The sequence below is a fragment of the Alternaria triticimaculans genome (assembly GCF_023758025.1).
Source record: "Alternaria triticimaculans strain BMP 0046 chromosome Unknown scaffold_41, whole genome shotgun sequence".
Lineage (NCBI taxonomy): Eukaryota > Fungi > Ascomycota > Dothideomycetes > Pleosporales > Pleosporaceae > Alternaria > Alternaria triticimaculans.
In genome coordinates this window covers 55,360-79,205 of record NW_026055998.1, presented here as the reverse complement: position 1 = coordinate 79,205, position 23,846 = coordinate 55,360, and the positions used below count along the sequence as shown (strand labels likewise).

Below are 23,846 nucleotides of genomic sequence, written 5' to 3'. Positions count from 1 at the left end.
CCAATATCTTCTCCACCCACAAATCATAGGCGATCTCTTCCTCGTTGTTGACGGAGAAAACCAAACCATCATCCACTTTAAACACCAATCGAAGCCCAGCTGCACATAGTTTCTTGAATGTATCGAAGAGTCCGCTCTCAAGATCCTTAACAAACTCCAGTTTCTCGGTTTCGTCGCGCTCCCAAAGAATGCGTTTATCTCGTGCCCACAAGGCCACCTCCATAATGCCGTGTGAAAATGCGCTCCGGCGGGACCTGCTTCTAGTTGTTTTGCAGCTGAGAATCCCGAGCCTAATCCTGGTACCTTGCTTGAAATGCAGTAACTGTTCCAATCGGTGGCGCAGCAGTGGCAGTTGCCATGGCGGTACACCATGGCGATCTCGCGCGACGAAAGCCATGGACATATTGAATTGAACATTCCTGATATGGTCTCGTGGCACAATGCCCAGCTGCCAGCGATCTTGGGTAGCGAAATCGGCGATGAGAGATAAGTCATCGGGTTCCCAGATGGCGAAGGTATTGACTCTGTACCAATGCTCCACTAGTTCCACCAAGAACTTGTGGCCGACACGCTCGCACAGCCAAATGTCCGATAGATCCAACCGCGGACATTGCAAATCGAACGTCCAACGTTCGCCGTTTTGTATAGACAAACAGGCTTTTCCGCGTTGACCCACGTATGTACTGCCTTGGCCGTAGTCGTTGTAGTGAAGGTGGTCGTGATCCAAGATCCCAATGAGCCTAACGGTACTCGGTACAACAAGATATCCATGTATCTGGTCCCGAATCTCTCGCGCTGTAATCTTCTCGAGAAGTCCGTGACATACAGAACGACGAACTTCTCTGTTGTAGTTAGACTTGGAAAAGATGCGGTTCCTCTTCTGTGCCTCAAGGTAGATTTTGGAAGGAAGAGATTCCGCGTAGCTGTTCCAGGCTTTCCAGGCTTCGCGTATATCGTAGGCGTAAGGAGTGGAAGCAAGGCGAGCATTTCCACGCGATAGTGCTTTGACAATAAGGGGTGCTCGTTCTTTATCGTGGACTAAGGTCTTGATCCTCTTCGTAGAGGGCGCTAGTTTGGTCCAGTCTCTTGGAATTATCAGCAAGGATAGCTGTATCTCACATAAGGTTTGCCTTACTTGTCAAGCATATCATGGACTCGCTTGAGGGTTCCAGCCGACGGTACTGGATTCTCTAGATGAGGTGTCGCCATGGTCCAGAGATGTTGTTGTTTGAGCAACTCGTGTTGCGCGCGATGGAACTCCGTCACATTTACATATCCAGACTCTTACCGGGGTGCGGCGCGACTTCGGAAATGACGAGTTGGCTCATCGATCGGGGTTCGTGGTAGCATCACGCTTAGACGTACAACACTCTTAGAAGCTTACATCACCTTGGGTTTTGGCTACTCCTTTTCTTCCACACTGATGTAGACGGCAGCGCATCTGTTTAGGAACCCTCTTGGACAGGTAAGATGGCAATGTCGGTCCAATCGCTCGGTCTGAACGTGCAACACATTGAGCAATACCAGCTCGAGTCCGTGAGTGTTGCGGCATCAACCGTCGTGTCCAGGTTGCCCAGATGCAGCTGGTAATCGTGTTTGGCAGTGACTAAACGCGTGATCACGTGGTCAACATTCGCCAAGGATACTCACCATGATCGGCATCATGATTTGCTATTGGCAGCAAGGACGACGCGGTATTCTGCTGGACAATCGCATTCTCCGCTGATGCAGAACGGCTCCATGCGCGATTGTTGTCACATCGTTGATGGAGAGCCGAAAAGAGCTCCGCGAAAATGTTTGTGGATGGTTGAAGACATGCATGTGAAAGCCTCGGTCTCAAACTTTCAGGGGCGATGACGCCATCGCAGGGGAGTCGCACCCCATCGCGCCTGCACCACGCGTCTTTCAATAATTCTCACGACCTCACTTCACCACCATTTGCAGTGCGTTGTCGCATTGATCAGACATTATTCCTTGTTATACTGTTTATCTAGCTTTTACTCTCTATTCATCCATCTATATGGAGATCCACCTTCCCATCCAGGTATCCACGATTTGCTTCGCCTCGTCGACCAGACCCATGTCTAGGAGCAGTTGCGAAGTGCCGCGCACGGCGGAGTCAAGTGCTGAGAAGATCCAAGCGTGTGTGTAGCTGGTGTGCTCACCGATGAAGATGGTTTGGGCTTCGGTCTTGTAGTAGGCGGGCAGGAACAGGTCTTGTTGGCCAACGAATGGGGAGGCCCAAGCACCGGCTTGGTGCTCGTCGGTCTCCCAGCACTGGCGCTCGTATGCACCAGTCCACTGCTCGGAAGCCACATCGCCATGAATCTCCACCATCGCCCGCTGGACCAGTGCTACGTGGTCTTCTTCGCTGAGCGCACCCACCGAGCGCGCTAGAGTACCAGAGATGTACGATCCAAGGATGACACCGGGCCCAGTTGAGTTGACCTTGTACGCGGGGTAGCAAACGCTGCCGATACCTGCGATGTCGACTGAGCCGCAGCCACCGATGATGGGCTCTGGGAGGTGTTCCCAGAATCGAGTCTTGTAGTGCAGAGAGACCTTGCAGGACTGCTGGTAGTTCATCTCGCTAATGGCGCGCGACAGAAGCGAGGAGTACTGGGGAAGATCCCAGAGCCTGACCTTGGAGAAAGGCACCGCAACGACTGCGTAGTCGTATTCCTCACTCTCCGGCTCCATGGCGAAAGGATCTTGGCGCCATTGGACAGCGATCTTTCCGGTGCTCTCATCGTGCTTCAGACCGGTTACCTTGCGCCCTAGAGTCAAACGGTCCTGGACGTGGGGGTAGAATGCACGCGGCAATGACTCCAGACCCTTGTCAATGGTTCGCCAATCCGTGGCTTTGAAGTATACAGTGTCGTATTCCCAGATCGGAGCGTCGGCGTTGCCGGTGATGTAGTCCACAACATCATCGCTGGCGTTCAGTGCGTACTTGATGTACGCAGCCTCGGACCAATGGAAGAGACCCTTGTCGACGGCATTCTTGTGAGCCTTGAAGACATTGGTGGCTATCTCACGCTCAACTTCCGGTGTGTATCCAACGAATTCTTCGTATGCCTCCTCCGCCTTCTCCACGGCCTCCTCATCTGGGCCCTCAGCTGCTGGCAATGTGTAGGCTGTTGCGTTGCTCTTGATCTGCGCTGCGCTAGGGATCCGGCCGTTTGGCAGACGGTACCCATTTGAGTTAGCGGGCAGGTTTGGGCTTGATTGGATCCAGTTGATGAAATTGACAGCAAGATCGCTGGTGTTGCCTCCGTTCATCTGGTTCAAGACGTCTCCGAGCTGGAAGGCCATCTTGTGGTCATTGATTTCCAGTGTTTCGTTCTGGTCCGGGTAGGTGATCGAGACGGGGAATCGCATAGGCCCCATCTCTTGGTACTGGTATTGCTCGGGTGTGCTGCCTGCTAGGTACTTCGTCCTGATACGGCCGCCAATACGCTGCGAGGACTCATGGATATGCCAATCGTGGATGCCTACGGAGTCGAGGAGAAGACTTGTCATCAACCCCGACATGCCTCCACCAACAATGGCGATCTTTTTGCTCTTCTCGACTGCGGCGTACGATGCGTTGTTTTGCTTCGCCTCCATGTAGGCTACACCGTCGAACCAAGGACCCATGGCATCAGCCACGTCGGAGATCTCTTCTCGTTTCCTTGGTGGATGCTGGATCGAGATGGGCGCTGAGCGGCCAATCAGGTTAGAGCCCGAGTAGGCGTGAAGGCATCCGCCGTGGACAGCATCATCCGGTACGATCCAGACGAACCGCTCGGGACGACTTGAACGCTTGATGTAGTGGGATGCCACGTCGTGGTGACCGTCGGCGTGGCTCTTCATGCCGCATTCGCCATATACCAGACGAATCTCGCCCTCGAAGTCATCATCTCCGTAGCCGACATGGACGTTGTGTACTGAGTTGGATGTGACAGCCAGAGGCTTGAAGAAGACAACCTCCGATCGAGGAACAACTGGGCTGGCAATAGCACCACCCGCCAAAGACAGGGCAGCCGAAGAGGCTGTGAAAAGGCCCTTCATCGTGGTGTAAAGAAGAGATGGATATGATGAGGAGTGTGAGATGAAGGGAACGATGCCCTGCTCATATACAGATCTACATGCACGACCGCAGCGGGCAGTACTGCACAAGCTTACACCTTCTTTTGCATTCCCGTTGGTCACCAAGCCTTATCGTCGTAGGGCGTGGCTATGATCATCGGAAGTTGTCGTTGCGACGGACCGTTTGCCGTTGGCCTGACAAAAACTCCATGCATTCGGCCGCGATAAGGACTACAAGGCGTCGCCATGCACGAGTTCTACAAGACTTTTCGTAAGAAAGATGGGGTACGCGACACGCCCAAATGCCTGTTACAGTTGACCCGCAGTATACCCTCGAAGCGAGGTGCAGTAGCGCTATACAGTACGGGTGATAGTGTGGAGACTCAGCTTACGGAAGAGATGGCATTGTGGACTGAGGTTCCTACCAGCGAAAAGATAACCCACATCGGATAAGACAGGAGGCTCGGCTTAGCCACGACCGTCATTCCGAGCGATCTCGGCTCTGATACCAGCGCTGCGTATGCAACTTCACGATGCTACCTTGAACCATCCAATGCGGTTCCCCTCGACACCAGACATCATGGACCGCCAGGTCATTCGAACAAGCACGAAGGACGCCACTCTCACAAAACATGCCTCAAGATGAAGGCTACATAACCCATCGACTGTGTTATTGCGAAGGTGACACAGAAGCGGGGTGCGTGCGATGATGTGCATGTTCGTCCAGCGCGACCCTACAACGCACTGAACGCGTCCATGTGGGGCTGAGCTACCAGCATGAGTCGGACACAAGATATGTCAAAAACGTGGCATAGAACTTCGTCCGGTTACAATGTCAAAACTCCGCAAGGAAAGGCTTGTCCTTCACGGAGGGAAGTTTAGACAGGGGTCTAGATCCTCTCGGCAAATGAGCGGCAAGCCATGGATACCCCAGGTGGAGCCACGATTGCGATAACGCGCAACGGCTGGCCTAAACCCCGATTCTTATCTCAACACCCTGCAGCCTTTATCTCACGTTACGTCAGGACGAATGCGCGCTTCACAGTGCGCGTTAAACGCAGGATACAAATGCAGAGATGTCTCGGCGCCCAGGCGAACTACATCTTCGACGGCCCTTCTCGCGATAGCTTAGCTGACCTCTGCTCCACCTCGCCACAAGTGCTATCCTCCTTCCTTTTCTAGTGCGTGCTGGATATCTACGCGATTTTGAACCCCACGATGGCGCCGAAACGGTTGCGCAAGGCCCTGCCAACCTGAGTGTAGTACAGGTAGTACAGTTCCTGGTGGACATTCCGGTACCTTGGAGCCGGCGGCGGACCGTTAACCATTACAAACGGGTCTGACAGTATCGCGGATCCTCAGCCGTGGCTGGAATCCAACAATACTGGCTGCATGTCGGAGTAACATTGGCAACGAGCTTTACCTGGTACATGGACACTCGCAGCTCTTGGAAGCCATGGCATTTCGGTACAACGCGGGCGGTCAGACTTGACCGAACACGAAAGAGTCGGGAGATGATGATCCGCGAGCATTGCCAACTCTTATAAGACTGTATAAGGCCAACGATATCGGAATACTCATATCATTATACTCGTGTCTCTGTCCGCAGCCTCGCAGAACTCAATCGCTGTAATCATTCATCATGGTCTCCTTCACCTCCATCGTCACTACTTTCCTCGCCGTTACTGGTGCCGTCGTTGCCAAGCCAACACCAAAGCTCGCTGAGCAGCCGGTTGTGACCTACCTGGGTACCCAAGGGCCTATTCTTTGTATGCTACAAGCCGATGTCTGATGACTACGTGCTAATTACTGTCAAGCGAGCGGCGCATGGACATCAAAGGGCATAGTCTACACCTCAGGAACCGTACCTTCGTTCAACGGGTCGATTGTAGCAGGCGGCATTGAAGCTCAAACGGTACATGAGTCGCGTTCAGCTTCATTAAGGACTCATACTCACGCAATACAGGCTCAAGTCATCAAGAACATTGCAGTCATCCTCGAAGAAGCCGGTACATCATGGGACTACGTTATGAAGACCACCGTCTTCCTTGCCAACATGTCGGATTACAGCGCGATGAACGAGGTGTATGCCGCTATGCTGCCTACTCCCAAGCCAGCCCGCACGGCTGTTGAGGTCGGCAAGCTACCGGGTAACTTTTTGATCGAGGTTGAGGCCATTGCCGCCATTCCGGACTCATGAGGTGGAACAGTTGTAGAAAAGATGTAAAAACTAAAAGACAGTACTCCAAGCTGTATTGACAATGCGAAATCTTCCCAATCGATACGAGTCAAACTCCATTGACCTTCCGCGTGAGAACAGGATGTGACTGTTCAAAATGGTGGGATTCATACCTCTCGAAGTTTTACATCTAAATCATCGTACAATTGTGGAGGTGGAATGCCAATGTGTTTGCTTTTGTTCATGATGCGGAATTGGCTCCGCTCACCTATCGGTGAACCATGACGTTGGATGTGGGGTAGAACCACCACCATACTGCTGGAACAGCCCAACGTGGTACAAGACCAACAGGCCCGATAGAATCGTATCTATCACAACTGCAGCCTGTCCGCGATGCCTGAAATACACGACCATGACGGCAAGCCCGTCCACCACCACATGGCACGTGTAAACGGCATCCGCCTCCACTACATCAAATCCGGATCCGGCCCACCCCTACTCCTCCTCCACGGCACACCCAAAACACACTACTATTGGTACCGGATCTTACCCCTACTAACCAAAAAGCTCACCATCATCGCCCCCGACCTCCGCGGTTTCGGCGCAACCGACAAGCCCCCCGCAAGCGAAGGCTACGATGGGCGCACCAACGCCAAAGACATGGCCGAACTCATGACCCAACTCGGGTACGAGAAGTTCTCCGTCCACGGGGAAGACCGCGGCGCAACATATGCCTTCTGCCTCGCGGGCCTGTATCCAGACCGCGTAACCCACCTCTCCTTCTGCGAGATGCTACTTTCCTACGCGCTCACCAAGCAAACGTTCTTCACGCGCAAAAATATCGCAGCACAGTATAACCAGGCTGGTGTATGGAATTGGCATATCCCTTTCTTTTGGCTGCCACATGTGCCTGAGATGTTGATTCAAGGGAAAGAAGAAGAGTTCTGGACGCATTTTATGAAGGCTGAGTGTTATAATCCTAGTGCGCTGGATCAGGTGGCTGTGAATGAGTGGGTGGGGTGTTTGAAGGCGCCGGGGGGGCTGAGGGGTGTGTTGGAGAGTTATAGGGCGCATTGGGTTAATGTGGATGTTGAGGAGGAGATTTTGACGGGGGGGAAATTGAGGTGTTGTGTTATGACTGTGGGGGCGCCGGAGTAAGTTTTACGATGATGGGATATGCTGGTGAGGCTTGGTGCTGACGATTTCAGATTCTTTGGTCCGCTGGTCAAGGAGCAGATGGAGTCTGCGGCTGAGAAGGTGCATATTTCGGAGGTGTTTGAGGAGTGTGGGCATAGCTTGGCACTTGAGCAACCGGAGAAGCTTGCCAATCTTTTGAAGAAGTTCATTCTTTAAACTCAATACGCTGCATGCGTGATATTCAATATAAAGAAACTATCCATGTGGAGTCGATGTGTCGGCAACAACCTCCCCACCCCTTTCTCTAACAACTAAACCCACAATCTGTGGTACGGCATCTACCGTCGCCGTAGTAAGCTGTCAAACAGCTACAAATATCGGGGGTAGCTTGTGTCTAATGTTGATTAGAAAGTACATTAGGAGACTCCGGATTGTAGGTCACTCACATCGAGACATTGCTCGTACCAGAGTGCGCAGATGTAGCACCATAAGAGTGGCTTTCCGTCAGCGGCTTCGGCCGCGACGGCCGCATCGACTGCGGCGTCGATGGCAGTGACATCGGGGCGCAGGGCCAACGATGCAGGGACTGCGATGGCAGTGGTGACCATGAAGGCGGTGATGAGGGTGAGGAAGCGCATGGCTGGAATCTATTATAGGAATAAGTTCTGGTGATTAGATTCTTGGTTGAAGAGTGGGTTCTTCCAAACTGGTGTGATAGATTGTCTTCAAAAAGACGTAGTACAGGCTCTTCTTATAGCTGGGAGGCTGCCGATGCTGGCAGTATCGCGTCAACTGCGGCGCGAGCGCTATCAAGGCGTGGCCCTTTGCCGAGGAGTGAAGGACGAAGTCGCGATTTAACCGCTGGCTGAGTGAATGTTGGTTGCGAAAGCAGTGAACCCCTTACTTATCATGAGGGGTAGCTGTCTTGATGCATATGCCAGTATGCCGATTGACGAGCTAATGTGACGTATCATGATGAGATCGTATTCATCAACAGGTGCGTCGTAACAACTTTGTACTCAATCTTCCTTCTCGCGCCCCATCTCATCTGGGTCGCTATTGCGGCCACATATTGACAAGCTCAACACTGTTCCATATTTTGTTGCTCCGGGGATAGTTCCTGCTCTTTTGATCCGTGATTGCCAGCCAGAGGGTACACGACCCGTATACCGAACGAGAAATGATAGGAGATGCTATTGCCTATAGCTCACAGTAGACTTTGGTAGTTGACGGTCTTCATCAGATCCTTGTACAGTCTCCCTCGGGTTTTCCTATGCAGGCGGAAGTATACCTAGGTATTATGAGCTGCTCTTGTGTGACAACCCCGCAGCTGATAGCGGCTTCCTACCAATAGCACATGCAAGAAAGCTAAAACTCCGCAACATCGTCTGTATAGTTGCGGCGTGGCACTGACGACTGATGTCGATGACGTCGTGTCACTGAACATGCCCACCAGCGATGGAACAGTCAGGGAAGCAAGGGCGTGAGTCACATCAGTGATGGTGTGCGGGACGTAGTAGTCGGCTAGATCATGCGCCGGCCCGCTTTTGAGTCACACGAGGCGATCGAGATGCTGAAGGACGATGCATCAGCAGGTGCGTGTTCGGACACGCGTGGACAAAGAGGACGTCACGTGAACGTTTATCGATAAGCTATTCCCGGAACATCCTGACGCGGGCACCGCGAAACGTCACCTCACGACGCGTGCCATGGTTGCCATCATCCTCCTTGTCCCCAATCGCGATCTGCCCACATGCCAACAACATCTGCTTCCCCTCCCGCTGGCAGCGTGCGCGTATGCAATGAAACCCCGATCCGGTGACACGCGCTTGTCCTGTTCCTATTCCGCTAGCCACCAGCTCCGCCGCCGGGAACGCACGATCGAGTCCTTTTCGCTTGCCGCTGACGCATCGGTCTCGTAGACCTAGCTCATACGAGCGCATTCGGACAGAGATATATCGCTTGAGTGGTGGGAAGCCGGTTCTTGCTGGTAAATGCCGCAAGATCGCTATGGGAGATTATGCTGCTGGCATGCCGCTTCGGCGCTGAGGTCGCCAAAGTGCGGGCCCCACCATCCTCGATACACATTCGGCGACGGTGACTTTCCAGTCATGCTGGATAATCGCCGTGTGGAGCGCACCTTGTTGGGCCGTCCATTCAGGTAGCACACAAGAGCGAGGAAGCCTCAAGGCAGAAAGGGCGGCTGTGCTATGCTCCTTCCGTACGCCTGCTACATCCCGCTTCCCGATTGGCGCATCGCAAGATACTGGCAGCACTTCATTCGAAGAAGAACCTGAGCGCTATGATGCCTACGTTGACGTTAGGTCATCTACTTGGCAAGATCTCGTCTCAATGTAGGCTGCAAACCTAACGCAGCATGCAGCGCACACCTCCGCATTCAATATATAGTAGTAAAGAAAGCATTCAGCCCTGACGGCCTTCATTCCAGAATAGGCCAGCGGCATACGGCACATCCTATCAGGCAGCTGCGATTTGAGATTCTGTCGAATTGCGTGGAACCGTGGAGTCATCAAGTGTGGTGGGGGAGTACATATAGAGTCCCGTTCCATGGTAAAGGCGGCTTAGCGAGTATACCTGCCCCTTGAATGCTTTGTGCAGCCGCCAGACCCCAAGCCATTCACGTGTGCACGCTAGCGTAGATCAGTCTTCGGAAGCCGCATAACAGCTCAACCTGCCGCACCGTCCTCGCTGATTTCAACCTCATCGCACTGCCACCACGCACATAAAAGCTGCTCAACTCCCGCGCTGTCGCGTCAAGCACGACTGCCACCGCACCCCGCACAAAGCAACAGTCGACCTGCTTCTTCCGCACGACATTATCCCTCAACACTACACCCTGTGGTCGCGGCATTCTACCTGGTGAATCCTAGTGCTCCCGATTAGCGCATGCTTTCACCCCTGTCGTGCGTTGGCTGAACCCACCCCACATCGCGCCACCTGAAACAGGTACATCGTCAAAGGACATCACCAGCCACCGATCCGATTGCATCTTTCTCACACATACTTTAATCCACCGCGACAATTACTCAAAACCGTTGTAGCCGCCATGGCAAGATTTGACGACTTCCCGGCAGAGTTGCGCAACATGGTATACGACCAGCTTCTCCGCGATCGTCATACTCAGCAGCCAACTCACAACTCTCTTGCACTCTTCACCGTCTCACACCAGTTGCATCTAGAGTCTACTTCTTACTTCTACAAGAACAATCCCATCAGCACCGTCGCCCCGTCGTCGCCTATCAACGCTAGTGCCACCGTGCTTCCTCCAATCGCCGATAGGTACCTTCGATTCCTAAGTCGACTTAACGTATCTGCCACGATTGGGAGAGCGAATCCGGAAAGAGAGCGCAAGATCGCTGATACTATAGCATCACTAGCTACGATCGGCGCAGCCTTCGAGGACCTGGAAATTTGCATTCAATCCTCTTTATCAAGGCTTACGAATTCACGCGTCGATGACTCCGTACTGCACGCCAGCCATCCCATCACGGTTTCATTACGACGACTGCTCGATTCTAGAGTAGCAAAAGTCTTGCGCCTCGATCTCCACAAGGTCTGGTTTGCGCCCGGTATCGCCCAAGACCTTCACGTACGATACGGCACTCGGCTCCAGTTCGTGGGTGGCAGCAATGCTATCAGGGACCCACTCAGCATGGAAAGGTCTCTCACTGGCGTTTCTTCAAGCTCTCATCTGACCACCTTAGGTGTCGATGACGAAGTCATGGCCAACGCTTGCTCAGACGATGCTTACACTCCCCGGACGCCATCTTCTCTCCCTTCCTCGATCTGTTCACCATTCGAAGATCTGGACATGTTTTCGGTGACGTCGTTCGATCTCAACTCCGATACTACTGCCGACGACGAAGGGTCCATGGAGTACGCGAATGAAGGTTCATTCTTCTCTGGCGCCGACATCGAAGAATGGGAGGCCTCGACACAGGCCGCCGAACAGGACGAACCGAAACACCCGTACGACATCGAAATCGATGAAGACGATGACGATGATGAGGATGAAGAGATGGAAGACATATCGCAAGACGATATGGAGGCGATCTTTGGCAATCTGGAGGAGACCGCTCATCACGTTGCCAATGATGCTGATATTTCATACATGACTAACTTTGCGCCTGAGCTGCTTTTGACTCGGCACAATCTTGGTCATCTGGAATGAGGCTTACGTGGTACTACTACTAGGTCTAGGATATGGTGGACTTCCCATGATGTCAGTGCGTGTTGTACAACAACCATGATTAGGCATGATTGCAGCGAGCATGTCGCGTGCAATTTGCGGTTATGGCATCTTTCCTTTCTCCGGCACTCAGCATACAGCGATCTTCAGCACCGAAGCGTGCTCATCGCGTTTTACACCAGCGAGTGTTAGCATTTGTTAACGGCGTTTTCTTGGTCTTTCACATGTATCGGATACCCGTGCGCCGCCATTACCAGCATTAAGGCGTTTTTCTTTCATTCCACGACGATATACTGGCACGAAAATCGCCACGTCTCTTTATAGAAATTACGATCAAAAACATACCTTCCATCCCATCTCACTTCAGCCTGCCGATGTCATCATACCTGAGTCATCGGGCATGACTCCCATAAATTTACACCCTCATTGCTAATCAGCTTTCCGCAGCACTAGTATTCTCACTTCATCATCCCCACCGTAGCTCTCTGCGGTCAGCGACATGGGGAATGATCGATGCAGACTTCAGAAACCACGCCTTCCCGATTCCCGTGACTCACACTACGACGCGACCATGCCGCAGCCGGAGAACCCCTTCGCTCACTTCTTTCACTCCCAGGCACGCCGCAGATCAGAGTCGGCTGCTATCCCAATTCACGACCGCGATGTCAAGCGCGATACGGCGACAAGCTCTACGGCGCGCAACCCTTTTGCACCACCGGTTCCACCAAAGGACGAGCCGCATAAGACTTCGTCCACTTCATCCGCGATAAGTGAGACAAGGAAGACTCTGTCCGCTCTGGAGAAGGAGTGGATGCTGAACGACTGCATTCAGCCGACATTGGCACGTGAAGATAAGCTGAGGCAAGAATACTCACCGAAGAGTATGAGGGCGGTAGATGGAAGCGAAATTCGGGAGGGAAGGTCACCAGCCAGCCGAATACATCCAGCTTTGAGGTCGGTCTCATCACCGCCACGAAGCTTTATAGCCCACCGAGAGAGTGTACAAGATAGCGGGGTCGACGTATTCAGTCCCGTAACCTCCAGCGATGTAACATCAGAGGACGCCAACAGCGAAGTCAAGTCGAAGGCCGCAAAGCGCGATACCGTCGCCGATTTATTCAGCGAGATAATGGGAACCGGTAAAGCGCCACGACTACCGCGTCAGAGAGTGCTAGACGAGGTCTCCACACGCTCCGCCGTGCCACCTCCCCTACGTATACCCAGCAAGCCCAAGCCTTCACCTCGTGGTAGCGCCCTACCGCCGACGCACAAGTACAACAAGCTAGAGCTAGGCGGCCGTCCTTCACTCCAGATCGTAACGACCTTCGCCGAGCCCAGAACCGCACCAGAGCCCCTCGCCAACCGTCGCAGTTACACAAAGCGCATGAGTCACGGGCACGGTCGTAAGGACAGACCAGCACGCGCATCCATGATGAGAAGGAGTCTCTTCTCGAAAGATGCGCAAGTACCTCAAGTACCAGAATTGCCGCAAGTACCAGAACCACGGAATGATATACCGATACCACCCATACCCCGGAAGAGCAGCAAAAGAGGCAGGAGTATCACCTTGGAAGAGCCATTGCTTCCAAAGAAGGTACAACTTCCTCTTGAAGAAAGTGTGCCACCGCCTCTCACCAAGCAACGGCGCGCGCAAACCTTTCCTGCGCAAAAGAGTTCGCATAAACTAAGGAAGGATTCAGACATCCGTCTTTCACCCACCCTACCGCAGCGCAGAGCCACGCATCACATCACCGTGAACAGGATGCGCGACCCCGATGAAGCGTTTGAGGAACTTATTGCGCTCCGCAGACGTGCGACCGCTGATGTCAGCGAAAGCGCACCCACCGTACCTGCTGGGACGAATAGCAAACCCCACGGTAGCGGCGGCGGTAGTGGTGGAGATTGTTTCGGCCTCTACACCACAGCAAAAGGCCGTGTCGATGACATCGTTGAAGTAGTGCGAAGCGTGAGAGAGAAGAATAGAGCGAGGAAGAAGCGGGAGAAGATGATGGCGGAGGTGAGGAGAAAGTATGAGGAGATGGCTAGTGCTAGTACTCATCAGACGGGTGGAGAGGGAGGGTATAAGTGGTTGTAATTGGGGATGTGATTGGGTTTACTATGTTGATACATCTATGTTATACTTTATCTGGAGTTGTATCATACTGATCCTTTCGCGTCTTTCGACTGTGATGATGGCCATACGAAGTTCTTCGCCTTGCCTTCTCGTAGATCTTCAGCTGTAGGCGGGATAGTAGGCTGTCGTATGGGTCGTTCCCGTCCATCCGATGAGTTAGCCGAAGAAGACTTGGGTTGTGCCTGTGGTGTAAACGTTGCCGCGCAAGGGTTCAGAATCTGTGCGACTCTTGCTAGGAATTCTGGACTGAAACTGGGTTCTGCGTTGGGTGATGTCATAGTGCTGTTGTGGGATGGGAACGGCAAGGGTGACTAGATGTTTAAGTGGGAATAGATGGGTAGGGGAGCAAACGCAGTGTTGGTGATTGCTGTGTGCGACAATGTCTAATGCGATGGGCGCGTGACTCAAGCAAACAAGTTGTGATAGTTAAAGACGTTGTTCTATGCCTGTCTCTTGTGTTGTCGAAGCAGCTGGGGGATCGTGGATACATGTCTGAAGAGTGTTTATGTAACCTTCCAGGCTAGGCTACAACACCTACTCATCTCCGCTCGCTAAGATTGTCGCTGCCCTGTTCTCCATCGTGCACCCGCCCGTGTGTTTCATCATGGCGCAGGACTTAAAGATCCTTTAGTCGAGGTGTACTTTTCTACCGGCATTTCATTCACTGCTTCTCCAAGTACCCAAGGACCAGAGGAGCGTGGAAGTGGTGAGCTAGAACTTCATGTTACTGATACGGCTACTCTTCTTTGGGACCGCGGGCTTTGGTTTTGGTGATGAGCTGGCAGAACTACGGCGCCGTGAGGAGCTGTTAGACCCACTCTCTTCCCCTAGAGAAACCTGGTCAGCGGGTGGTGTTGTTAGGTCCGCCTCGTTTGTCACCCGCATATCCTCTGGCGAGTGGCCGATATTTGTCTTAGCTACCGTAATTAGTTCGTCGACGTGCATTAGAATTTGTTTCAATGTATCCATGGCTGCACCCCGGAACTCACTTTCTCCGATTTCTGGACCGTAGCCGTAGCCATCGTGGATTCCAGATTCGATAACCCAAGCTATGGACCTCATGGCGTAGCTTATGTAGTAGATGCAGTTGCCGAGGAAGTAGGGTTGCAGCAGAGTTATGGCCGTCCATATCATGCCCGAAGCAAGCGCAGCAGTGCTAGGCTGAGCACCGGGAATGTACAAGATGCCCTGATAAACTGCGATTATGAAGAAGACTACCACTGCGACGAACATGGCCATGTGTAGTGGTGAGGGGGTGTATGTACCGGACGTGTCGCCTTCTGGGGCCGGGATATCCGTGCCTCGTGAGTCATGATCGTGTCGGTCGTCGGTAGAGGGGACCTTGGTCTCTTCATGTTGGCGCGCTTCGCTACTAGTGTCGATAGGATTGGGATTCGTGGGCACGAAGGATAGTGGTGCCGAAGACTGGCTTGAGGTCGATGAACTTTTCATTTGGTCGTGGCCTGCTTCTGTCATTGTGCTATGGAGTCTGTGGCCTAAACGTATGGCTTGTTGTGTAATGAGTATGTGGAGAAAGTGGTGGCGCAACCCGATATACATACTGAGCGGAGAAAAGTTTGCTTCGTCTCAAAGAGAATGGGCGAGAAAGCGGACGCAAGAAGGAAATTGTCAGCCAAACAACAACAATAACAAGACTTCTAGAAAGAACCATGCTACAAGAAAATCAGTTCTCCGACGTCCATTCAAGCATTGCGCTAGGGTGGGTAAAACCTGAGTGGCAGATCAGGCATCCAGTTCCTGTCGACCTGAGTATCGGTTGGCGTTTGCATGCATACAATGCGGAGCAGGCTACGCCGCATCAGGTCTATAAGACAACGTCACGAAGTCAGTTTTAAGTTAAGAACACCCGTGCAGCTAGTTACCGAGAGTCAGAGTTGTGTCGCGTACTCGAGGTTTGACAAGTCGACGACGCCGCACGGCAGGCTGACGACAAGAGTGTAAGAAGTAGACATCGGCCCCAGTGATGATCACTGATCAGGACCAGTAATGATACCTAGGCTATCCATCGTAGCCCCATAGGTGTAGTAATCACCGAGCTTATTGCATTGACGCTGACAATGTCGAACGTTTGATTGCTCCACGGACCTGCGGAACGCCCAGTCAGCAGCCGCATATTGTGGCACCGCCCAGGAAACACGGCGTTCGCTGCAGTGGACACAGGTTCGTTTCAGACAGCAACAGACAGCGGCGTCGGATGCGGGGTGGTTCTGCATGTTGGAAAGGAGGCGTTGGCTTATCGGGAACTGCGAAGATGTCAGGAGGCGGGATGGAGATGTCGAGTGGGGCGGGTAGTCCGGCGGGGAGATTACCAGTTTCTGGTAGGCGTCGCCCCAATTTGGACCCTTTGCCACCATCTTCGCTCGTCCGGTCGCACTGGAAATGGCCTCGAGCCCAACACGTACAACAATAGCTGTTCCGTGGTTCTCGGAAAATATCAACAGCTTCGACTTTGTCTATATTGATGCGCTGTCAGCCACAGCGGCACATGACCGCCAACTGCACTGTGATGCCGTGCCAGCCGTTTACCAGCGCGGCAGGAACCGTGCATCAACACCCTTTGGAAAGATTCACGGCTCAGCAGCGGGCCAGCATCTGATTCGCCCCAAGACGGGATCCAGAAGCCACTTTAGCACCGCCAGTGGATCCAGGTTCGGGGGCGTCTGGCTGCAGGGACACCGCAAAAGGCTGAAGGGCCTGCCAAGCGCAATCTCGCCGGCCCCCAGCGCCCCATGCCACCTCCTGCGCGTCTTGGCTGGTGCTGACGAGCTGGCGGGTCTGTCGTCTTTTAAAATGTGCTGATCCCCCGACGCCCTGCCACAGCACGCTGCACCCCCTATCGCCATCGTAACATCTCCGTCTGCACTCTCGCGTCGCTCGTTTGGATCTATCCTCGTTCCTGGATCTACGCCGCCCAAGATGATGCTACCGTCGACTGGAGGTCGGAGCCCGTTGCTCGCGCTCTCGGTGAGCGCTGGCTGTGTCCTGGTATTCATCTTCGCCTTCATGGCTTGGCAGAGTCCACCCCGGGTGACTTTCCCACATGGCCAGTCTAACTTGTACGTGCTGTCAATTCATGGTTCTTGGGATGGAAGGGCCATGGCCTAATCAATGCTTTTCCGGCGGAAGCTAACAGACCCTACAGAGCTGCAGCCAGCGCGCAGACCGACTCGACCATTGGCGATGTCATCAAGCTACTGTACCAGAACCTGAAGGTGTCACCGACTGAGCCCTTCATTCGCGAACCAAATGGCAGCCACATCACGTTGCCACCGAACCCGCGCTACAAGAAGAACCTAGGCAGCGACGTTCTGATTCTGGATCTGGAGACCCGTCCCCTCAAATCTACTGAGGAGTACGAACGGGGCGAATATGATTGGCGCAACATCAACCACGTTTCTGGCGGCATCTTCAACCACTACACGTATGCGCTTGTCCACGGCTACGACTACAAGTTCGTACAAGCCCGCGAATTCGAAGACCGACACGCTACCTGGATCAAGCCATCTGCACTTGCAAACCACATCAAGGACTACAAGTTCATCATCTTCCTCGACGCCGATGCCGCTTTCCGCTTCCTGCACGTCCCTGTCGAATGGATGCTCAACCACTGGGACGTAAAGCCGCACCACTCCTTCGTCATGGCCAAAGACCCTTGGAGCGCGAAAGAGCCCCAGTACAACTCCGACCGCTTCAACCGCACCTACACCAACACCGGCTTCATGATTGTCCAGAACAACGAGCAAACCCTGCCCATTCTCAAGGCATGGCACGAGTGCCCCGACGACACCCGCTACGCAAACTGCTCGCAATGGAAGCAACCCCGCTTCCACGAGCAATCCGCTTTCGGCGAGTACATCCGCTACGACTACGAGCAATACATCAAGGAGCTTGAGTGCGGAGAGGCCAATGGCTTCCCCGGTGTCGAAGTCAGCAACTGCCAGGGCAAGCTCATCCGCCACTACTGGTTCGAGAAGAGCAACGTCAAGATGGACTTCCGCGAGAATATCATGAACGCACTCACACTTCCGATACAAAAGATCTTCGCGCAGAACACGAGTGGCGTCGTATACCAGCAGGAAGAGAATGTCATACTACAATAGCAACGGCTTGCTCTACTGGCAAAGCACAAAGATAATACGTTTACGAAGAAAGAGGAAAGGGCTTATCGCATAGCATAGCGTTGCATTACCAAGGCGTTTTCCAGATATGGGATGGGCAATCATTTGTTATCATGTTTTCGGTTTTGGTTCGGTTCGGGCTGGGTGGTTTTCGCCCCGATTCATTTTACCGTCGCACTTTCGATCTGGGTCTTCCGACGCGATGATACCCCAATACGAGTCTCCAGTTCACACAATCAATATTATTCACACAACACTGATATCCCGTTATTTGCGCCAGATTACTTTGCCTTGTTTCGAGTTGCTGCGCTTGGCTTCCGACGCTGTGACACCCGGGGCCAGTGTCACCTGCCGAACGAGGTATACTCCCCCCAGCCGATCCTACAGCTTACCACGATTGAGACGCCCGTAAAGCGCATCACCAACGGCACGCCTGAGAGCTACAAAACAGGATCTCTTGCCCAGCCCAGCCGCTTATCACCGCCACTTCACCCTAGCCACGCGACTGCATATCTGCCAAGGCGCTAGAACGTCGTTAGCGCCGATGATCGGCGGTCAGCCACGTCCTCGAAATTGGGTTCGGCTGGCAGGGCGGCGTCCCATGTAGGTTGGCCGACCGGAGTTGCGACGGCGCTGTTCAGGCGGTCTGTCTGCGGAGACTACTCGCTCTGCTTTGGGATGGACAATGGCGAGCTTTCGCGACAAGTGTCCCGAAATAGGCTGAATGCGCTTGTCGATCTATACGAAGCGCTTCGGATTGCGCCGGACGCTGGAATTGGCAGGTTTGGTCGGCGTACCCGGTCCCGGTGCTAGCAGGTTCTGACACGACGCTACTTGGCCTTTGGACGAGGCTTCTTTTGGAGATGTAGCCTTAGGGTGGAGGCTAGGGACTTTCGTGAGTACGACAGTTATCGAACTGTGAGGTACGAACATTCTTAATCATATACCGGACGACACGCACTACGTATCGCCAAACCACATCTTCTTTCGCATCCCACTTCCGTCTCAAATCAAGTTCATCTTCAACATCCGAGAAAGCCGTCACCTACTCACGCTTGCCAGAAGCTGTTAGCGGTTCATGTACCCCGAGTTGCATCGCTCCTTGTCGTTTCCCAACTTCATCTTCAATACGAGATAAAGTCGTCACCTAATTACGCATGCCAGAAGCTGTTAGTAGTCCGTCTACCCCGAGTTGCCCCGGTCCTTATTTTCTTCCCATTTCACCATGTTCTCGTGTCAGCCCCGAGCGCTTGCCCTCGTACCATACTCGGTGTACATATGAAGCCGAAGTATTACCAGCGGTGGTGTTGATGGCCTGAGTCTCAGTTCCCTCGGAGTTCTTTTCTGGGAGCTTGAACAAATCCATGGTTTGTATTACGAGTATCGTTCCGGTCGTGTTCGGCCATAGAACGTTGGTCTGCGTTCACATCTGCTGTGGTGTGTCCAGCATATGCTTCTAGAGATCTCTTATAAACCACTGGTTACAACGTGGAAGTATGTTGGAAGACCTGCTCATATGCACAGCTAGTCAACACAGTATATCGCTGGGACAAGGTGCTGAAACAAGCCGACGCTCTCAAAATTTAGGATCAAGACCTGTGTTGACGATTACACACTTCAAGCCGTCACTTCGATGTTGTGCCGCTGAAGTCTCCCAGACGGCTCGTTCGATGTAGTTTTGGGTGTTTCGAGACGACGCAGCGGAAGCTAAGCAACGCTCTTTACCCGGACGCCCATGTGCGGTGTCGCCAAGCACACGCACTATACTCCTGTGTTGGTGGCACGAACCAAGCGCATAAAGTCATACACGACAACGACCATATATGTTGTATATTCCTATTCTTCTGCTTCGCTTTCGCGACCTTGCCTTCCTAACAACCAGACCGCTATCGCATGATCATGCGCCGCCATGTCCAACAGTTATCAATCTTGCTGTGCCTCCTACGCGCATGTTCTGGGCTTCGAACGGACGGCACGTTGGCCACATTACAGTTCGACCTCGTTTTCCCTCGGAACAACTCCTTGATCGAGCCCTACTATCCCTCACCTGTCATCTTCGCGGTGCACAACTTCTCCGCCATCGGCCAGAACACTTTCTTCTGGAACTGGAACATCACTGATGCGTATGACACGGAGTACGAACCATCCTCCATTATCGCCTCCGGAACAAATCGACTCGACGCGATCGAGAAAGAGATTTCCCCTACCGTTCTTCTCATAATTGAGCCTGTTTCTCAACTAAGGAAACATACTTTGAATTCCTTCCGTCTGAGCTACACCTTCGGTCTGACTTACGCCTGCGGCAATAAAACCAGACTGCCGACAAGTGCCTCGGATATCACGGTGCAGTTTGAGGGAGCGATTGTCTTTGGGATATTAGGAATAGTACCGGACGAAGACGATGGGTTTATAGCGCTCGCGAGAAAGGGATCTTGTGGTATACCTATCGGATCTATTGGTGTTCAAAAGCGGCCCTCAAGCGATTCGGAGCAGACCTGTCAGGTTCTTAACCCTGGTATACAGTCCACGAGAACGTGTGCGCTACCCATCGATGCAAGAGTGACGGAACTGGCGGAGGCTGTATTGAACGAAGCAGCTTCCTGTCCCAATCGCACTTGGCCCGATACTACTGGGTTAATGGGTAATTGCATGTCGAGAGCGTCTGGGAAGAACGATTTGGAAACCCTTGTTATGGTTCTGTTCATAATTGCAGCCTCTCTTTTGATTGGAATTTGCCCGTAATGTAAAACCAACACGGATGTCTGACAACAGCCAATTTGGTTGGAGGACGTCGGTTGTGCACCAAAAGAAGTTTTGTGTTTGCTCTAGGGCTGTACCGCGTGCTTAGGGAAGGATGAAACCATCATTCGTCAATATACCCCGTCGATCCTCACATACCTTGAGGAAGACACCACGTCCACACAAGGTGAAAACAACTCAACCTTGGAAACGCCTCTACAAGCAAAATGCTCTCGCGATCCTCCGACCCACCCTACATGACCATCGCTTGCCCGCGCAGCACAGGGATCAGTCCCCGAAACAAGATACCAATTGGTATCGTCGACCCGGGTGCGCATCCAGCGTGCACATTGTGGCACGAGAATCTGGACAACAGCCTCCCTTGTTGTATCCTTACCTATTTTTACCTCATCACGACTGAAGAACTATTTGCGTGGGTCGGTATTAGTGTATGCCCTTTATGACTTGGAAGAGCTGCTGAGATGACAGAACCCCTCCCTTACCAGTGAATGCGGAAATTACCAAGTTGGCCATAGCTACTGCGTTGAGGTTGGTATCACGCCCAGTTCTTCTGCGGGAGTTTCATCGGCAATGGTATCTCCGACTTCTTCAAGCTCCAAGTCGTCTTCTACGCCAGTATCCCGTCCTTCCACAACGTCGCCGGTTACCTCAACGTCCCCCATACCTTCTCCCACGCCGGCAGTGACCACACTGCCTACAACATCTCGCGCATCTTCTTCAATAACCTCTTATAATTGGAATGCTACAGTACGCCAGAGATCAACACGGGTACTGAAACCTCTTGTTCGGGCCTATGGACAGATGTTAACACTTGCGTGTCTATTCTTGGACACAATCCTGGGCCTTCAACCCCGGGAAACGGTGTTCAGAGACCCAACCTAGCTCTAAGATTGCTTTGCATGAGTTTTCATCCACGCAAGCATCCCGTACATATGCCAATGGATTATTTCTTGAAAGTTCTGCTGGTATGAGGGTGTGTGCCTCAACCAAATTTTCGCTTCGTGGAAGAATGATAGCCTGTATGCTCAAACATTGAGGTCAGTACGAGCTAGAATAGATGCAGTGGTGGTAGTAGTAGTAGTAGCTGGTATGAGTGTGGTGAGGAGCTCATCGAGCTTCGTCGCGCTCGACCTGGGAATTCCACCCAAAGTATACGAAATTAGCAATCTGATGGCGCAGCACGACGCCGGTCGCATTTAGAATGATGAGCCTGAGTGGGTGTAGCTGCTTCCCGACAAAGGTTAGCGGGCAGGTTTTGCCGAGGGCTGATCGCGCTGGGGTTTCACCCTCGAAACGCGTCACGTCTTCACTTAGGTGCATCCTCCCGCCGTTCCCCGCGCACTCGTAATCCGATATCCTTGCAACATCTGTCGCAAGCAAGCAATGTCACAGAAATGTTTCTTGTGCACTCGAGTGGCCCCCATCATGAGCAGCACGACTCCTACGAAGACTACTCCAGCTACGTTGCGCGAGCATCGCGACACCCATGATTACCTAGGGAGTATACGCCAGCCAAACTGATATTCTATCTCCAACGCGTAGCTATGTTTGAACGGAGGCTGAAGCCTCATACCCAGTATGTTACAGGGCCCATTTAGTAACCCCCGATGGTGGTTCCGACGCGTCTGGGTGCGGCTTGTTTTGCGCAATCGTTTCATCTCCGGCTTCACGATCAGGTTGCGTTTCAAGTTTCTATCCAGAAGTTCAAGACATTCTTATACAAAAACGAAACTGCAACCCGTACTGTTCTTTTGCTTCAGTATTTTCACATTACCGGAATCCCGCATCCACTCACAAACCACGGCCTATCATCATGAAGCCAGCTATTAGCCTGAGCTTGCTGGGAAGCGCGCTCGCACTATCGAACGAGAAAGTCGGCTTTGTTGCGCAACAACCTCTCATACAAGATGCTTGCCCATCAAATCACCTACTCGACAATGGCAAATGCCTACCGTTGGCATACGGCAACTCGCCAGCATCAGTGGCATTCCAGTCCAACACCTCGGACCCCTCGCCTCACACAAACTCCCTAGAAGACGCCCGCGCGTTAGCTTCTCAAACAGAAAACTTCCCCTGGACATTCTGGCCAGAATGTTTCACCAACGAAAAAGTCGCAGAGCCCTACTGCGTCTTCAGCAAACAAGACTTCGCATCGGGGAGAGGCATCTTCATCGTAACCGCACGCACCTTCGCCTACGCTATGCTACAGCATGACGCATTCAAGCGCCCAGAAACTCTGGAGCGCATCAACCGTTACGAGAACCCTCCATTCTACCAGCATGAATTCCCTGGAAAAGGAAGAGGCCTCGTCGCCAACAAGACCCTGCAGCGAGGCGACGAGATCTTCGCTTCCACACCCATTCTCATCACAGACCCCGATCTATACGAACTACCCGAATCCGAGCGCCTTGCACTGCTGCATCGCGGTATCGACACGCTTCCGAAATCAACACAGTCTTTGTTCTGGGAGCTCATGGGCCACACGCCCGATGCCGACGCGATAGACGACCGCATCACGACCAACAATTTCGAAGTAGCTATCGACGGCATCGCGCAATCTGCGCTCTTCCCTGAGATCGCCATGCTGAACCACGACTGCCGACCAAATGCCGCGTACTTCTTCGATGAAAAGACGCTGACGCACTACGTCCACGCCATCCGACCCATTTACCCCGGCGAGGAAATCACAATAACATACATCAACAACGAGCTACCGCGCGCACGGCGCATGCGCGGTTTGGAAAAGAACTGGGGGTTCAAATGTTCCTGCTCCACATGCACTGCCCATGCTTCTTTAGTGTCGGAATCGGATTCGAGGCTCGAACAGATTGCGAGTATCCAGCAGGACGTTCTCAGTGACTGGACGGAATCTTCTGCCGCGACTCCGGCAACGGCAGAGCTTCTCATCAGCTTGTACCAGCAAGAGCGTCTCGACGCTAGTCTAGCGACGGCGTATCAGCATGCTGCGGAGACATATAGTAGTTTTGGGATGAAGTGGGAGGCGGTGCGGTATGCACGGTTGAGTGTAGAGATGAGCATGCTAGACAAAGGCTGGAACGACAAAGACACTGCGGTGATGCAGAAAATGGTTGCCGACCCGACAATGACATGGAGTTGGAAGAAGAGGGTCGGAGCAAAGAGCGGATGTAGCTGTGGAAAGTCTCATTGAAGTATAGTAGGAAGAGAAATAGTGGTATGATAAGATACAGTCTAATT

At 52.8% G+C, this 23,846-nt stretch overlaps 8 protein-coding genes across 8 annotated transcripts; 6 read left to right on the top strand and 2 right to left on the bottom strand.

The window, feature by feature from the left end:
• Positions 1-2,016: 2,016 nt before the first annotated feature.
• On the bottom strand, positions 2,017-4,053 carry J4E78_010877 (uncharacterized protein; the record flags this gene model as incomplete). The annotated part of the gene is made up of 1 exon (XM_049371453.1): positions 2,017-4,053. The coding sequence occupies one exon, from the start codon at positions 4,051-4,053 to the stop codon at positions 2,017-2,019; it is 2,037 nt and encodes a 678-aa protein (XP_049216829.1).
• Positions 4,054-5,713: 1,660 nt separating this feature from the next.
• Positions 5,714-6,271, top strand: J4E78_010876 (uncharacterized protein; the record flags this gene model as incomplete). Its single annotated transcript, XM_049371452.1, has 3 exons — positions 5,714-5,840; positions 5,889-5,986; positions 6,038-6,271. The coding sequence occupies 3 exons, from the start codon at positions 5,714-5,716 to the stop codon at positions 6,269-6,271; spliced, it is 459 nt and encodes a 152-aa protein (XP_049216828.1).
• Positions 6,272-6,643: 372 nt separating this feature from the next.
• J4E78_010875 (uncharacterized protein) lies at positions 6,644-7,603 on the top strand (the record flags this gene model as incomplete). The annotated part of the gene is made up of 2 exons (XM_049371451.1): positions 6,644-7,404; positions 7,459-7,603. The coding sequence occupies 2 exons, from the start codon at positions 6,644-6,646 to the stop codon at positions 7,601-7,603; spliced, it is 906 nt and encodes a 301-aa protein (XP_049216827.1).
• A 2,851-nt stretch (positions 7,604-10,454) lies between these two features.
• J4E78_010874 (uncharacterized protein) lies at positions 10,455-11,579 on the top strand (the record flags this gene model as incomplete). Its single annotated transcript, XM_049371450.1, has 1 exon — positions 10,455-11,579. The coding sequence occupies one exon, from the start codon at positions 10,455-10,457 to the stop codon at positions 11,577-11,579; it is 1,125 nt and encodes a 374-aa protein (XP_049216826.1).
• A 589-nt stretch (positions 11,580-12,168) lies between these two features.
• J4E78_010873 (uncharacterized protein) lies at positions 12,169-13,692 on the top strand (the record flags this gene model as incomplete). The annotated part of the gene is made up of 1 exon (XM_049371449.1): positions 12,169-13,692. The coding sequence occupies one exon, from the start codon at positions 12,169-12,171 to the stop codon at positions 13,690-13,692; it is 1,524 nt and encodes a 507-aa protein (XP_049216825.1).
• A 750-nt stretch (positions 13,693-14,442) lies between these two features.
• On the bottom strand, positions 14,443-15,207 carry J4E78_010872 (uncharacterized protein; the record flags this gene model as incomplete). The annotated part of the gene is made up of 1 exon (XM_049371448.1): positions 14,443-15,207. The coding sequence occupies one exon, from the start codon at positions 15,205-15,207 to the stop codon at positions 14,443-14,445; it is 765 nt and encodes a 254-aa protein (XP_049216824.1).
• Positions 15,208-16,668: 1,461 nt separating this feature from the next.
• On the top strand, positions 16,669-17,852 carry J4E78_010871 (uncharacterized protein; the record flags this gene model as incomplete). The annotated part of the gene is made up of 2 exons (XM_049371447.1): positions 16,669-16,808; positions 16,895-17,852. The coding sequence occupies 2 exons, from the start codon at positions 16,669-16,671 to the stop codon at positions 17,850-17,852; spliced, it is 1,098 nt and encodes a 365-aa protein (XP_049216823.1).
• A 4,591-nt stretch (positions 17,853-22,443) lies between these two features.
• J4E78_010870 (uncharacterized protein) lies at positions 22,444-23,799 on the top strand (the record flags this gene model as incomplete). The annotated part of the gene is made up of 1 exon (XM_049371446.1): positions 22,444-23,799. One exon carries the CDS (start codon positions 22,444-22,446, stop codon positions 23,797-23,799), a length of 1,356 nt encoding a protein of 451 aa, XP_049216822.1.
• Positions 23,800-23,846: the final 47 nt, after the last annotated feature.